At 43.8% G+C, this 14,236-nt stretch overlaps 1 protein-coding gene across 2 annotated transcripts in view; it reads left to right on the top strand.

The window, feature by feature from the left end:
* grin2ba (glutamate receptor, ionotropic, N-methyl D-aspartate 2B-a) overlaps positions 1-13,938 on the top strand; it is a 72,951-nt gene extending 59,013 nt beyond the window's left edge. For both annotated transcript variants that reach the window (XM_084435521.1, XM_084435520.1), the window contains 5 exons: positions 2,248-2,477; positions 3,089-3,249; positions 4,500-4,687; positions 6,160-6,398; positions 8,754-13,938. In XM_084435521.1, coding sequence (XP_084291647.1) covers positions 2,248-2,477; positions 3,089-3,249; positions 4,500-4,687; positions 6,160-6,398; positions 8,754-10,721 — 2,786 coding nt within the window. In that variant the 3' untranslated portion in view covers positions 10,722-13,938. The remainder of the gene's footprint in view (positions 1-2,247; positions 2,478-3,088; positions 3,250-4,499; positions 4,688-6,159; positions 6,399-8,753) is intronic.
* Positions 13,939-14,236: the final 298 nt, after the last annotated feature.

The following is a 14,236-nucleotide window of genomic DNA, read 5'->3' as shown; positions in this document are numbered from 1 at the left end:
AGCCACTGCAACCCCACATTCTTCTTCCATCTCTTTATACAGCAGCTTTGTAACAAACAGTAAGAAGATGTTAAACAAGACAGGTGCAAGAACACAACCCTGCCTTACTCCACTATCTACTGCAAAGGGTGCCGATTCTAATCCACCCAATGTTACTTTGGCGGTCATCCCATCATGAAACTGTCACAAGATTGTGGTAAACTTTATAGAGCATCCAAAATGCAAAAGCACTTTCCATAAGAGGTCACGATGTACAGTATCAAAAGCCTTGGAAAGATCCACAAAAGAAGTGAACAAATAGTAAGATTTTATCATGTCGTGGAACTGTCCTAAGGGCCTCATCCAGTGCCTCATAGAAACTGTCCTTCACCTCTTTTGCTGATGGAAGAGTAGGTGCATAAGCACTGAAAATAGTAGCATATTGTTTTCCAGCAAGGGGAAAGCGGAGTGACATTAACCTCTCACTGATGCCAGTCGGGGCCTCAGTGAGGTTTGGGAGAATGCTATTTTTAATCGCCAAAGCGACACTATGTTGTCCTCCTGTAGGGTACCCTCTCCAGAAAAATGTATAACCCTCACCTTCCTCCTTTAATGATCCTTCACCCAGAAGTCTGGTCTCACTTAGTTTAGCTATATCGATGTTATAACGCTTAAGCTCAGCAGCGAACAATGCTGTCCTTCGACCAGGCCGATTAGTGCCATAGTTTGAATCCAGGAGAGTTCTAATGTTCCATGTTGCTATACGTAACGAAATATATTTCTTTTGCATTTTGCGACTGCTGAAACAGAATGACCCGATAGGTGCGGCATCCTATCCAGGCTAGGTCTGAGTGGGCAATGTTTAGATCACCTTTTCTAGATCCTTCCCCAACTGGGGTGAGCAGTGCGATTCCTTAATAGGACTGCTCAGATGCACAGGGGTCTGCCGGGAAAAGCTGCCACTCATTCCAGCTGCTGACGGCCATATACCCTGTGCCGCCACTGTGCAGAGTCTGAGCTAGAGGCTCCCAGATCATTCAGTCCTGCCCCCGTTGCCAAGCACTCCATCGCCGGGGGACTTGATTACAGAGGATCTTGAAGACACACCACAAGATAATAGATGATACCTGCGCACAGAAGTGATTTAAGTGATGAGAGAGATGCACATGCTCCAACACCACTACTTTTCTGTAGGGGGATGTAATCCGATGGCAAGGACAGAATCCCCCCTGGCAGGAGGCATCAGGAGGCTGCCAGAACTCCGGTCTGTTGGAGGACTGCCTTAATGTACGCCTACCAGCACATGCTTTGTTTTCAGGGTGTGCTCCCCTAGCCTTAGTCTTACCAGACTTACCTGAAAGGCAGCGGGACGGTGGTTTATAATAAAATGACCTCTGGGGACCACCGCAGCTCCGAGATCTCCTGTCAAGTTAGCCTGAGACCGCAAGGCACCCAGTTACCGTGTGTAGCCACGTGGAGGCCTGACAGGAGTCTAGGTGAAGGAGAGGCTTTGTACTGGCATGGGGAGACTTACACAACAGTTGCTTCCCTGTTCACCACCAAGGGCTAGCCAGCGGCAGTGAGCTGTAAGCAAGAGGCTGGCAAGCAAGTAACAGACAAGTTGTAACACAAATGGTGCTTGAGTTCATGTCACACAGCCTGTCCATTACGGCTGAACCATTTGAGGAAAAGTGTATTTTTCTGCTATTTAAACTGTAGGGAGCCTTAAAGCTTCTCTATTGGCAGAAGGGTTTATAAGCGATTCTAACAACAAATCTGTTGAAATATCTGCCGTATGTTGCCTTCCCAACTTCACATTATCAGAGACCCAAACCCATGCAGTTCATGTAATTACCAAATGACAGACAAAACTGAGCCAAAATACCCTAGAGTTTGATTGGACACAAAATACCCTAGAGTTTGATTGGACACAAAATACCCTAGAGTTTGATTGGACACAAAATACCCTAGAGTTTGATTGGACACAAAATACCCTAGAGTTTGATTGGACACCAAATACCCTAGAGTTTGATTGGACACCAAATACCCTAGAGTTTGATTGGAAACAAAATACCCTAGAGTTTGATTGGACAAACATTGGAAAGTGTTTTCTCCTGTTGAAGCATGTTATATTTGTTTTGCTCGTCAGTGATGGAGTGGTGTGTGTGTGTTGTTCCTCCTCCTCGTCAGTGATGGAGTGTGTGTTGTTCCTCCTCCTCGTCAGTGATGGAGTGTGTGTTTATGTGTGTGTGTGTGTGTGTGTTTCAGAGGCCGGTGGGCCCTCGTTCACCGTGGGCAAGGCTATCTGGCTGCTGTGGGGTCTGGTCTTCAATAACTCGGTCCCCGTGCAGAACCCGAAGGGAACCACCAGTAAGATCATGGTGTCGGTGTGGGCCTTCTTCGCTGTGATCTTTCTGGCCAGCTACACTGCTAACCTCGCCGCGTTCATGATCCAGGAGGAGTACGTGGACCAGGTGTCGGGCCTCAGCGACAAGAAGGTGCGCTAGCGCTAGCACTCATGCTGTGCTCTTTCTCCTGAAGATGCTAGTTAATGTTATCACATTGGAGTAAAACTAACTAACTTTGCTCACACAGGGGTTCCCCAGCTTGTAACATTTGTGTTGTGGGTCAAAAATGACCGCCTACAAAAAAACTGCCTCTTTATGGTATGTTATCATTAAATATTGGATTCAATCTTTTTGTCAACTTGTTTTCTTTCAATTAGCACAGGTTTTGTGTTTCTTTTTTTAACTGATTAATCGTAGGCCTCATTGATCTGAGCTGATGCTCCTCACATTATTTTGAGGTGTATAAGCTTGAGTGAATTTTTCTATTTAAAAAGGAGGAGCATAAACTCAGATCAATGAGGCCTACGATTAATCAATTCAAAAAAGAAACACAAAACCTGTGCAAAAACAAGTTGACAAAAAGATCGAATCCAATATTTGGTGATAATATAGCATAACGAGAACTTAATAAGCAAAGGCGGACCATTTTTGACCCGGAACTCCAAATAAGGTAAAGGATTTTCAGCAAATGTTTAGTCTCGCAAAGCTTTACGCCCGGTCTGTCTGTTTGCTCACCCTCACACTGGTGGTATCGTCTACAGTTTCAGAGACCCAACGACTTCTCCCCGCCGTTTCGCTTCGGGACGGTCCCGAACGGCAGCACAGAGAGAAACATACGCAATAACTACAAAGAGATGCACTCCTACATGATCAAATTCCACCAGCGCAATGTGAACGAAGCTCTGTACAGTCTGAAGACAGGGTGAGGATAAGCTCCTGTTACTTGTTAAAGAGATAGTTCACCCAAAAATGAAATTTACTCTCCCTCAAGCCATCCTAGGTGTATATGACATTCTTCTTTCAGACACTTTTATGATGGACAGATGCACTTTTATGATGGATAGATGCACTTTTATGATGGACAGATGCACTTTTATGATGGATAGATGCACTTTTATGATGGATAGATGCATATGATGGATAGATGCACTTTTATAATGGATAGATGCACTTTTATGATGGACAGATGCACTTTTATGATGGACAGATGCACTTTTATAATGGATAGATGCACTTTTATGATGGACAGATGCATATGATGGATAGATGCACTTTTATAATGGATAGATGCACTTTTATAATGGATAGATGCACTTTTATGATCGATAGATGCGCACTTTTATGATGGATAGATGCACTTTTATGATGGATAGATGCGCACTTTTATGATGGATAGATGCACTTTTATGATGGATAGATGCGCACTTTTATGATGGATAGATGCACTTTTATGATGGACAGATGCACTTTTATGATGGATAGATGCACTTTTATAATGGATAGATGCACTTTTATGATGGATAGATGCACTTTTATGATGGACAGATGCACTTTTATGATGGACAGATGCACTTTTATGATGGATAGATGCACTTTTATGATGGATAGATGCATATGATGGATAGATGCACTTTTATAATGGATAGATGCACTTTTATGATGGACAGATGCACTTTTATGATGGACAGATGCACTTTTATAATGGATAGATGCACTTTTATGATGGACAGATGCATATGATGGATAGATGCACTTTTATAATGGATAGATGCACTTTTATGATGGACAGATGCACTTTTATAATGGATAGATGCACTTTTATGATGGACAGATGCACTTTTATGATGGACAGATGCACTTTTATAATGGATAGATGCACTTTTATGATGGATAGATGCACTTTTATGATGGATAGATGCATATGATGGATAGATGCACTTTTATGGGCTTCCAAAAACATTCACTCCCATTGTAAAGTTTGGAAGAGCCAGGATATTTTTTTAATATAACTCTGATTGTGTTCGTCTGAAAGAAGAATGTCATATACACCTCGGATGGCTTGAGGGAGAGTAAATCATGGGCTAATTCTCATTTTGGGGAGAACTATCCCTCTGAAGAGTAATGAAATGGATGTATAAATGAGCGCTCTGACGCCTGGTGTTTCGCTCACAGTAAGCTGGATGCCTTCATCTACGACGCTGCGGTGCTGAACTACATGGCGGGCCGAGACGAGGGCTGTAAACTGGTCACCATCGGCTCCGGGAAAGTCTTCGCTTCCACCGGCTACGGCATCGCCATCCAGAAGGACTCGGTGTGGAAGAGACAAGTGGACCTCGCCATCCTGCAGCTCTTCGGAGACGGTACACACACACACACACACACACACACTTGAGCTCTGCTTGTTCTGTTCGTGGAGTTGACACAAACAGTAGACATTATTTTTGTACAACAGCAGGGGTTGACATTAACTTTTTCACACACCGGCCCATTTGGCTACTAAATTGGCTACATTAATTTCTTAATCAAACTAAATCCTGTCATCCAGCATCTCCTCTTTCCTCTTTCATCCTTTTCACCAAAAATGTGTTTTAGGTGGACAGATCAATGTTGGCAAATAACAATGTCTTTTCTGTTAACCAAAAGCTTTTTAATCTTCGCTGTTGCTTCAATGCAAATGAACATGCGCGCCGTTTTCTTGCGTAGTGACGTGTGTGTTCAAGTTAGCCAGATATGAGCAGATTCTGCATAATACGCTGTATTTAATATATCGTGATTTTGTATGTCCTAATTCGGGGAACAGACACAGTCTCTATGTGATGATATCTAGGTGAAAGAGGCTCTATGTGATGGGATTTATCTGACCTCAGTGACGCGAGGCCGCTAGCAGACGGTGGGTTTAGCCAGTCTGTCTGCTTCCTGACCTGAGCCCCAGATTGTCATGTTTGAGCTCTAAGCGTAGTACACGCCAAACTGGCTAGTGATCTGACAGCGTTTCCCGCCACAGTTGATGTTTACCCGCGTTTGGCGGGTGTTCATTTCAAACCCTGTACAACAGCTCATGTTGAGTCATCAGATAAACAATGATGTGCCAACTAGTTTAGTAGTACAACAATAATCAGGCAACGCTCAGTCACTATGTGTTAATGCACACCAGAAACGTGTTCTGAAAGTGTTAGTTCACCAGTTCAATGATCAATGTTTATATGTTAACGTGTTGGGATCTTTATTGCTCTAGTAAAAAGATGTGGATTAAGCTCAGCTCTTGTTATTACTGGATGGCATTTACATTTGTAGTTTATTTAGTATCAGAAATGATGTTTGCATTTTGTCTCATAGTCGTACCTGAGAACACTCTGCAAACATTGTGAAATATTATTGTGTGAAGGCGCTCATCACAAAGTCACTCTTCCGGAAGCTGCTTTACGTTCATGATTGGCTGACATCTGCTGTAAATTTGACATTCTGTTTTGCTTTTCATGTGCTTTTGCTTTTGCTTCTTGGTCTTGTTTTTTTAAGTTTAAGACTTGGTTTCTATGGGGTCCCTGGGAGTCATTTCTATGTCTCTGGGTTCTATTTTTAACAGATTTGTATGACATAGCAGCATAAGGTCACCCCTGGATATGCTCTGATCAAGTGTTTCCGGTTGTGTTCAGTTGAATTGATATCTTGTGTATTGATAGTCCTCATGTTTTCAGCTGTGGTGAGTTTATGTTTGTATCAGTCCTTATTCTCAGCTTTCAATCCTGCATTTGTCTGCCAGCACCTGTGACTGTCCTGAGCCTTTGTCACAAACACAAACCCCTCACCCTGTGTGTGTGTGTGTGTGTCTCAGGTGACATGGAGGAGTTTGAGGCTCTCTGGCTGACGGGGATCTGCCATCACGAGAAGAATGAAGTGATGAGCAGTCAGCTGGACGTGGATAACATGGCCGGCGTGTTCTACATGCTGGGAGCCGCCATGGCCCTCTCGCTCATCACCTTCATCGCTGAACACGTCTTCTACTGGCACCTGCGCTTCTGCTTCATGGGCGTGTGCTCCGGCAAACCTGGGTTCACCTACACTATCAGCAGGGTAAGCACACACAGGCAGAACACACACGCTGAACATTTCAAGACACTGAACAACTGCTTCGAGACACGATTATGCTAGAAATAATGTTGTGTTAAAGGGTTAGTTCACCCAAAAATGAAAATTAGCCCATGATTTACTCTCCCTCAAGCCATCCTAGGTGTATATGACATTCTTCTTTCAGACGAATACAAATTGAAAATTTGAAGCCCAAAAAACTGCATCTATCCATCATAAAAGTGCATCTGTCCATCATAAAAGTGCATCCATCCATCATAAAAGTGCATCCATCCATCATAATAGTGCATCCATCCATCATAAAAGCGCATCTATCCATTATAAAAGTGCATCTATCCATCATAATAGTGCATCCATCCATCATAAAAGTGCATCCATCCATCATAAAAGTGCATCTATCCATCATAAAAGTGCATCCATCCATCATAAAAGTGCATCTATCCATCATAAAAGTGCATCTGTCCATCCTAAAAGTGCATCTGTTCATCATAAAAGTGCATCTGTCCATCATAAAAGTGCATCTATCCATCATAAAAGTGCATCCATCCATCATAAAAGTGCATCTATCCATCATAAAAGTGCATCTGTCCATCATAAAAGTGCATCTATCCATCATAAAAGTGCATCTATCCATCATAAAAGTGCGTCTGTCCATCATAAAAGTGCATCCATCCATCATAAAAGCGCATCCATCCATCATAAAAGCGCATTAAAGTGCATCTATCCATGATTAAAGTGCATCTATCCATCATAAAAGTGCATCTATCCATCATAAAAGTGCATCTATCCATGATTAAAGTACATCTATCCATGATTAAAGTGCATCTATCCATCATAAAAGTGCATCCATCCATCATAAAAGTGCATCTATCCATGATTAAAGTGCATCTATCCATCATAAAAGTGCATCTATCCATCATAAAAGTGCATCTATCCATGATTAAAGTGCTCCACAGGCGTCGGGGGGTTAATAAATGCCTTCTGAAGCGAAGCCATGGGTTTTTGTAAGAAAAATATCCATATTTTTAACTTTATAATCTAAAATAACTAGCTTCCGCCAGACGACCGTACGCACACTACGCAAGTCGACGCCACAAGAGTAACCCGTGACACATGTATGACGTAGACGTAGGCGTCGCGTAACAAACTGAAGCTCCTCTTCTATTATATAGAAATCCTCTGACATTTCTCTTCAAAATGGCTAATTCTCAACTGAGGTTTTGTTTTGCTCTTTCCTCTGAGCTTCCGCGTTCGTCATTATGTTGTGCGTCGGGCATAGGCGTAATTTGCGGGTGGGAAGGGTGGGAAGGGTGGGAAATGTCCCCACCACTTTTTGCCAGGGTCGATATTGTCCCCACCACTTTTTAAAACATCTCACGGCACAAATGTACCAGTTCTACAAATAAATAAAACTGTGTTTTTTAAATCAAGTGATCAAAGTGCTGGTTGCCGCTGCGATCAGAGGCGCGGATACAGCTCGCGCACACGCCGCACTGTCTTCACTCGGACGTGCGCTTCAATCCGTTCCGGATACTCTCTATTCGTTCTGGTGAAATCACAAAACATAATGCACACAAACGTGTCCCTGCTTGATATACAACCCCTGATGAACATAATCGGTTTTGATGAGAAAAAAAACTTTATGAGAAAATAATCTATTCGAGTGTGGATTAGAACCCAGAAGCTCTGACACGGAGGGCGAAAGTTCTACCACTGGACCATTAAGCTATATGTTATTCAAAAAGGCGGATCTATGTATTTATTCACACGACAACATCTCATTATACTATATACATTATACTTCATCTCATGAAACGACAAATTAAACCCCATGTAGCCTACTATTTAAATCGATTGCTGGACGTCGTAATGTTATTGTACATATATCTGATTTAGCATTTTATTAGCAACTCCCACCCCACCTGTCCCACCCTCTTTTTAAAACAAAGTTACGCCACTGGTGTCGGGTCACGGATTACTCTTCCACTGTAAATCCATGCGTACGGCCGTCTGCCGTGAGTGATTTTAGTTTCTAAAGTTATAAATATGGGTATTTTCCTTACACAAGCACATCGCTTCACTTCAGAAGGCCTTTATTAACCCTCTGGAGCCGTATTGATTAGTTTTATCATGGATGGATGCACTTTTATGGGCTTCACATTTTCTCCAGCCATTCACTGGCATTATAAAGCTTGGAAGAGCCAGTCCATTTTTTAACATAACTCCGATTGTATTCGTCTGAAAGAAGAATGACATATACACCTAGGATGACTTCAGCGTGAGTAAATCATTTTTGGATAAAACTCTGAACACTGAAACTTCTCTCTCTTCTTCTCTCAGGAGATTTACAGCTGCATTCACGGAGTGGAAATCGAAGAGAAGAGTTCGGATCTGAACTCCCCGTCCGCTACGATGAACAACACCCACTCCAACATCCTACGTCTGCTGCGCACGGCCAAGAACATGGCGTCTCTGTCCGGGGTCAACGGCTCTCCGCACAGCGCGCTGGACTTCATCCGCCGCGAGTCCTCCGTGTACGACATCAGCGAGCAGCGCCGGAGCCTGGCCGGGCCCTCAGACTGCAAGAGCCCATACCTGCCCGAGGACAACATGTTCAGCGACTACATCAGCGAGGTGGAGCGCACCTTCGGGAACCTGCACCTGAAGGACAGCAACCTGTACCAGGAGCACTACCGGCTCCACCACGGGGGCTCTGCGCTGGGGCTGACGGAGGGCCCCGGGCCCCGGAGCCTGGGCTCCAGCAGCTCTCTGGAGGAGGGACTGTTCGACTGCGACGGCCCCGGTGGAGGCCCCATCTTCAGCACCCAGCCCAGATCTGCCCTCACACACAGGAACATGAGCAAGTTCGACCTGCTCCACAGCCAGACTCCTCCGACCGGCCCAGGCTTGAAGCAAGGGCTCGCCGAGCTCTACGGAAAGTTCTCCTTTAAAGGCGGAGCGTCCAGTTCGGGGTATATCGCGGGGCATCACCACGGAGCCGACGACGGAAACATCCGCTCTGACGTGTCCGACATTTCAACTCACACCGTGACCTACGGAAACCTGGAGGGCAATGCTAAGAAGCGCAAGCAGTACAGAGACAGCCTGAAGAAGCGGCCCGCGTCGGCAAAGTCCCGGCGTGAACTGGACGAGCTCGAGATGGGTCACCGGCGCCGCCAGCACCACCATTATCAGCATCACGGGCAACGCTCCAGCTCTCCTCCGTCTGAGCGCAAGCGAGGCGGCCGCGTAAACTCCTCCTCGTACCTGTTACAGGACAAGGAGAGCCTGAGGGATTTCTACCTGGACCAGTTCCGGCCCAAAGAAGGCGTCCCGCAGTGGGAGCACGTGGACCTCACGGACGGGCCTGGTGGAGGGAACTGCACCAGCCTGGTGTTGGTGGACGACTTCTTGAAGAGCAAGCCTAAGAAGCCGGAGGGCCAGAGCGAGTGGGAGTGTCGTAGCTGTCGAGCTAGCAGTGCGGGGAGCAAGCAGACGGGGCACGCGGGCGGGACGGGTTACTGTGTGGCGTCGGGAGGAGTCGGGAGTCGACCCAGTTCTGCCACTTGCATGCGGTGCGAAGCCTGCAAGAAGTCTGGAAACCTGTACGACATCAGCGAGGACAGTAACCACCTGTTGGACCAGCTGACGCCGGCACAGCGCCGCAGGGCGTTCAGTGGGAAACCGCTACGCCGACAGCACTCCTACGACGCCTTCGTGGACCTGCAGAGGGAGGAGTCCGGTGTGCCGGCGCCGGGGTGTGGCGTAGCCGGCGTGATCCCGCTGCCACCGCGCAGCGTCAGCCTCAAGGAGAGGGAGCGCTGCATGGACGGGCCCTTCGCACATGTGTTACAGCCGGAACCCGAGCAAGACCCGCTGTTCTACGGCGCCGCCGGGAAGAGCCCGTTCGGATTGTTCCCGCACCGCCGCTCGGTTGGTGAGCGGGATCTGAGAAACAGAGGACTCATGGAAGGCCCAGCTCACTCCTTATCCAAATCCCTCTATCCCGACCGCACCGACCACAACCCCTTCATCCCCACGTTTGGAGACGACCAGTGTCTTCTGCACGGTGCCAAGTCCTGCTACGCCACCACGCAGCACCAGCAGGGCGACGTGTACGGCAACGTGGGCTCGACCTCGTTCCTGCCGGCGTCAGGGGTCATGTCTAACCTGGCTCCTCGCTTCCCAGTGGAGATGTGCATGGGGAACCACTACACCAGCAAGCTCAGTCTCGGCCCGCCTCGGCCCTTCAACGGCAGCAACGGACACGTGTACGAGAAGCTCTCCAGCATAGAGTCCGATGTGTGAAACAGGCAGATTTAACAGGACACGCAGAACTTGAGAGATTTGAACATTAAATGTCCTGTGAAGTTCACGTCTACACCAATAGTGGTGGGAACAAGAGCTCGTCCATCTGTCGAGTGTGTGAGATGTCAGATGGCCTCACTCCATCCTCACACCTAACAGCCCAGTCCTGTACTCTTGTCTTTTGTGAAGATGCAATCGTAAAAGCATGATTGATTTCTTTGAAACAGGGTAATAACTGCACCTCAGAGACGCTGCTGACTGCTAATCTGTTGATGAAATGGGGTCTGCTCTTTTCTTGCTCTAGAGGCCTTTGGTGAGAGTTAGGGATATCTGAATGTGATGATCAAGCCAGTCTCCACATCACGCTAATGTACCCATGGCAACAGCCTCTCCCATGCTGTTTACTGCCCTGAAACACACGTGTGCATCGGTGAAAGTGCACTCGCCTCTGCCATCCTTTATACTCGAGTCTCTACTGCCGTGACGTTTCATATCCAACGAGAAGCCTTCAGTTTCCTTCACACGCTCATGTCTCCTGACTCTTCGAAGGGTGAAAAGCGAAGGGTGAAACTACAGTATTAACGCCTCTCTTTGTTTTGGTTGTAAATACATTTCTCTTTATATATAAGCCTACAAGGTCGACCTTTAATATAGCTTTTTCAAGTATAACAAATAACCAAAATAAAGACAAAAACAGAACAAAACACACAAAAACATAAAATATGCAAAATTTAGCAAAAGCATTATAATTCATGATAAGCGATATTTTAAGCGATAGTCTGCTTTTTAAATTCATGTTTATTACTTAACTCTGATAGTTTACTGCCTCCTAACAGCTTCATTTTAAGGATGTATCTTTAATCGTTTAAGCGCAGTGTAACAGAGCTGAGACGTGCTGTCGTGGACATGGTTCATTTACTCGATTAGTTTACCGAATACTCCTCGCTAAGTTTCTCTCAAACTGTGTTGAAGCGTCTGGTCATCTCTCGGAGAAGGTTTCCAGACTATCTCTAACAAATACACTCCTTTACTTCGCTATGTGAATGAGGACTTTTCTAGGGAAGCTTGTTTTCGCCACAGAATAAAAAATAAAAAAGGTCATTGCGACTTTTTTTCTCACATTTTTATATCTCGCAATTCTGAGGAAAAAAAAGTCAGCAAACTATAAATTCACAATTTTGAGAAACAATATATAATATAAGCTCGCAATTCTGACTCTTTTTCTTGCAAATGCAAATTTATATCTTGCAATACTCATATTATAACTCTAAATTGGCAATTTAAATTGCAATTCTGAGAAATATTTAATATAAACTCTGATATCTCGTAATTCTGACTTTATAACTCACAATTACGAATTTATATCTCAATTGTGAGAAAAAGTCCGAAATGTGAGATATAAAGTCAATTTTGAGAAATATATAATATTTCACAATTCTGAGAAATTATATATAATATAAACTCTTAATTCTGACTTTATTTCTCACAGATGCAAATTTATATCATAATTCTCACTTCAGTTTTAGTTTTAATTTCACAATTGTAAGAAAAAAAGTCATTTTTGCAAGACAAAGTCAATTCTGTGAAATATTATATCATATAAACTTGCAATTTGGACTTTTTTATCATAAAATGCAGGTTTTTATCTCGTAATTCTCACTTTATAACTCGCAATTACAAATTTATCTCACAATTCTGAGAAAAAAAATCTGAATTGTGAGAATTCTGACTTTTTTTCTCTCACAATTGCAAGTTTAATTGTGACTTTATGACGAATTATGAGATAAAAAGTCGCAGTTACCTTATTTATTTTTTTATTCTGTGGCGTAAACAAGCTTCCAAGTATCAGAGACTTCAATTGTTTACATATAAAGCTAATTATAAACATTGAAAATTGTTTTCGTCTGATATAGCTAACAATCGTCTTCAAAGTGTAGCGAAGTAAACGCACACACACACACACACACACACAGATCTCCAGCATCCGTCAAAGAAGGGCTAATTTAACCCTTTCTAACGACTGACTGACTTTGTAAAGCTAATTGGTATGTTGATAGAGTGTGTCATGTTTTTTAATTGTAATGCGATGCTGAGGTCCTGTCCTCGCTTTAGGTCTATAGCGCAGAATAACATCTCATCTCCAGTTAGAGGAACTCTAACCATGTCTTTAACCTTTCTTTTTAGAGCATTATTATTATTATTATCATCACTATTATTATTATTATTATTATTATAATGAAGCGTTTTAGGGTGTTTTCTTCTGGTATGTTGAAGCCGGCGGTGTAAATGTTCCCTACTAATCTATGTTCGAGTTTTCCTAAAAACATAGTTTAGATTCAAACAAACACACACACACATGTACACACTCTCTCTCTCTCTCTCTCTCTCTCTCTCTCTCTCTCTCACACACACACACACACACACTCTCTCTCTCTCTCTCTCTCTCTCTCTCTCTCTCTCTCTCTCTCTCTCTCTCTCTCTCTCTCTCTCTCTCTCTCACACACACACACACACACACACACTCTCTCTCTCTCTCTCTCTCTCTCTCACACACACACTCACACACACACACACACACACACGCTTCCCTACATGCTTATAGCTTGAGCTCTATATGCTTAAAAAATCACATTTTCCTGTGTTCATAGAGAAATACGCCTATTATGCATAGCTGTAGTTATAATTTTTCTAGTGTATTCGCAATATATAAGCAACTTCTAACGTTCTGTTGACTACTATATTCTCATTATTCTAAAGTAAGTATAGCTGGTCTGAAGTATTAATCCACAGATAAGAAACGCCCTGTCGTTTATTCACTCCATCTGTTACTTTCAGTGAACGTGTTGATAAGGACACGCGTGTGCGTGCGACTTCTATGTTAAATACTCTTGTTGCTATGGCGCTGCCATGGTGTTACAATGCTGTTCCCATGGTAACTGCAGTGCAAGAGGATGCGGGCTGAATGAGTGAATTGTTTCACTATGGAATAAGAGCTACATCCACTTTGATATGTTACCAAAATTTTTACGTCATTTACATCTCTGAAACGATTCTCAAGTGAATACATGTACAGATTGTGTATATAATAATGTGAGATTTCCTCCTTTTGTATGACAATATGAACACAAACCTCTATGAGACTTTAATAGTGAGAGAGTGTTTTGATGATGATGATGATGATGATTATGACAGATCAGAATTCTTTCACATGCTGAATAAAGCGAATTAAAAAACACATGCATCTTCTCTCTGTAAACTGACTAACGACTGAGAGGAAAAACAATGATGTGCACAGACAAGTCATTTATAATAATGCAATCTTCCATAAAAAAGAATGACGTTGATGAATGGTGACTTTTTAAGTCGAGTGTGCGGTAAACAGCGCTCTTGTTCGTGTTTTAGGACACACAGACCCGCTCAGCTCGTCATCCATCCTTTCGTCTTATTAATTTCTCCCTCACGTAGGAAAAAGAGGCATATGAAATATTGATGGACAGAGAGAGAGAGAGAGAGGA

This window comes from Rutilus rutilus (assembly GCF_951802725.1).
Source record: "Rutilus rutilus genome assembly, chromosome: 1".
Taxonomy (NCBI): domain Eukaryota; kingdom Metazoa; phylum Chordata; class Actinopteri; order Cypriniformes; family Leuciscidae; genus Rutilus; species Rutilus rutilus.
Note: the sequence above shows the minus strand (reverse complement) of the source record. Positions and strands in the feature narration are given on the sequence as shown.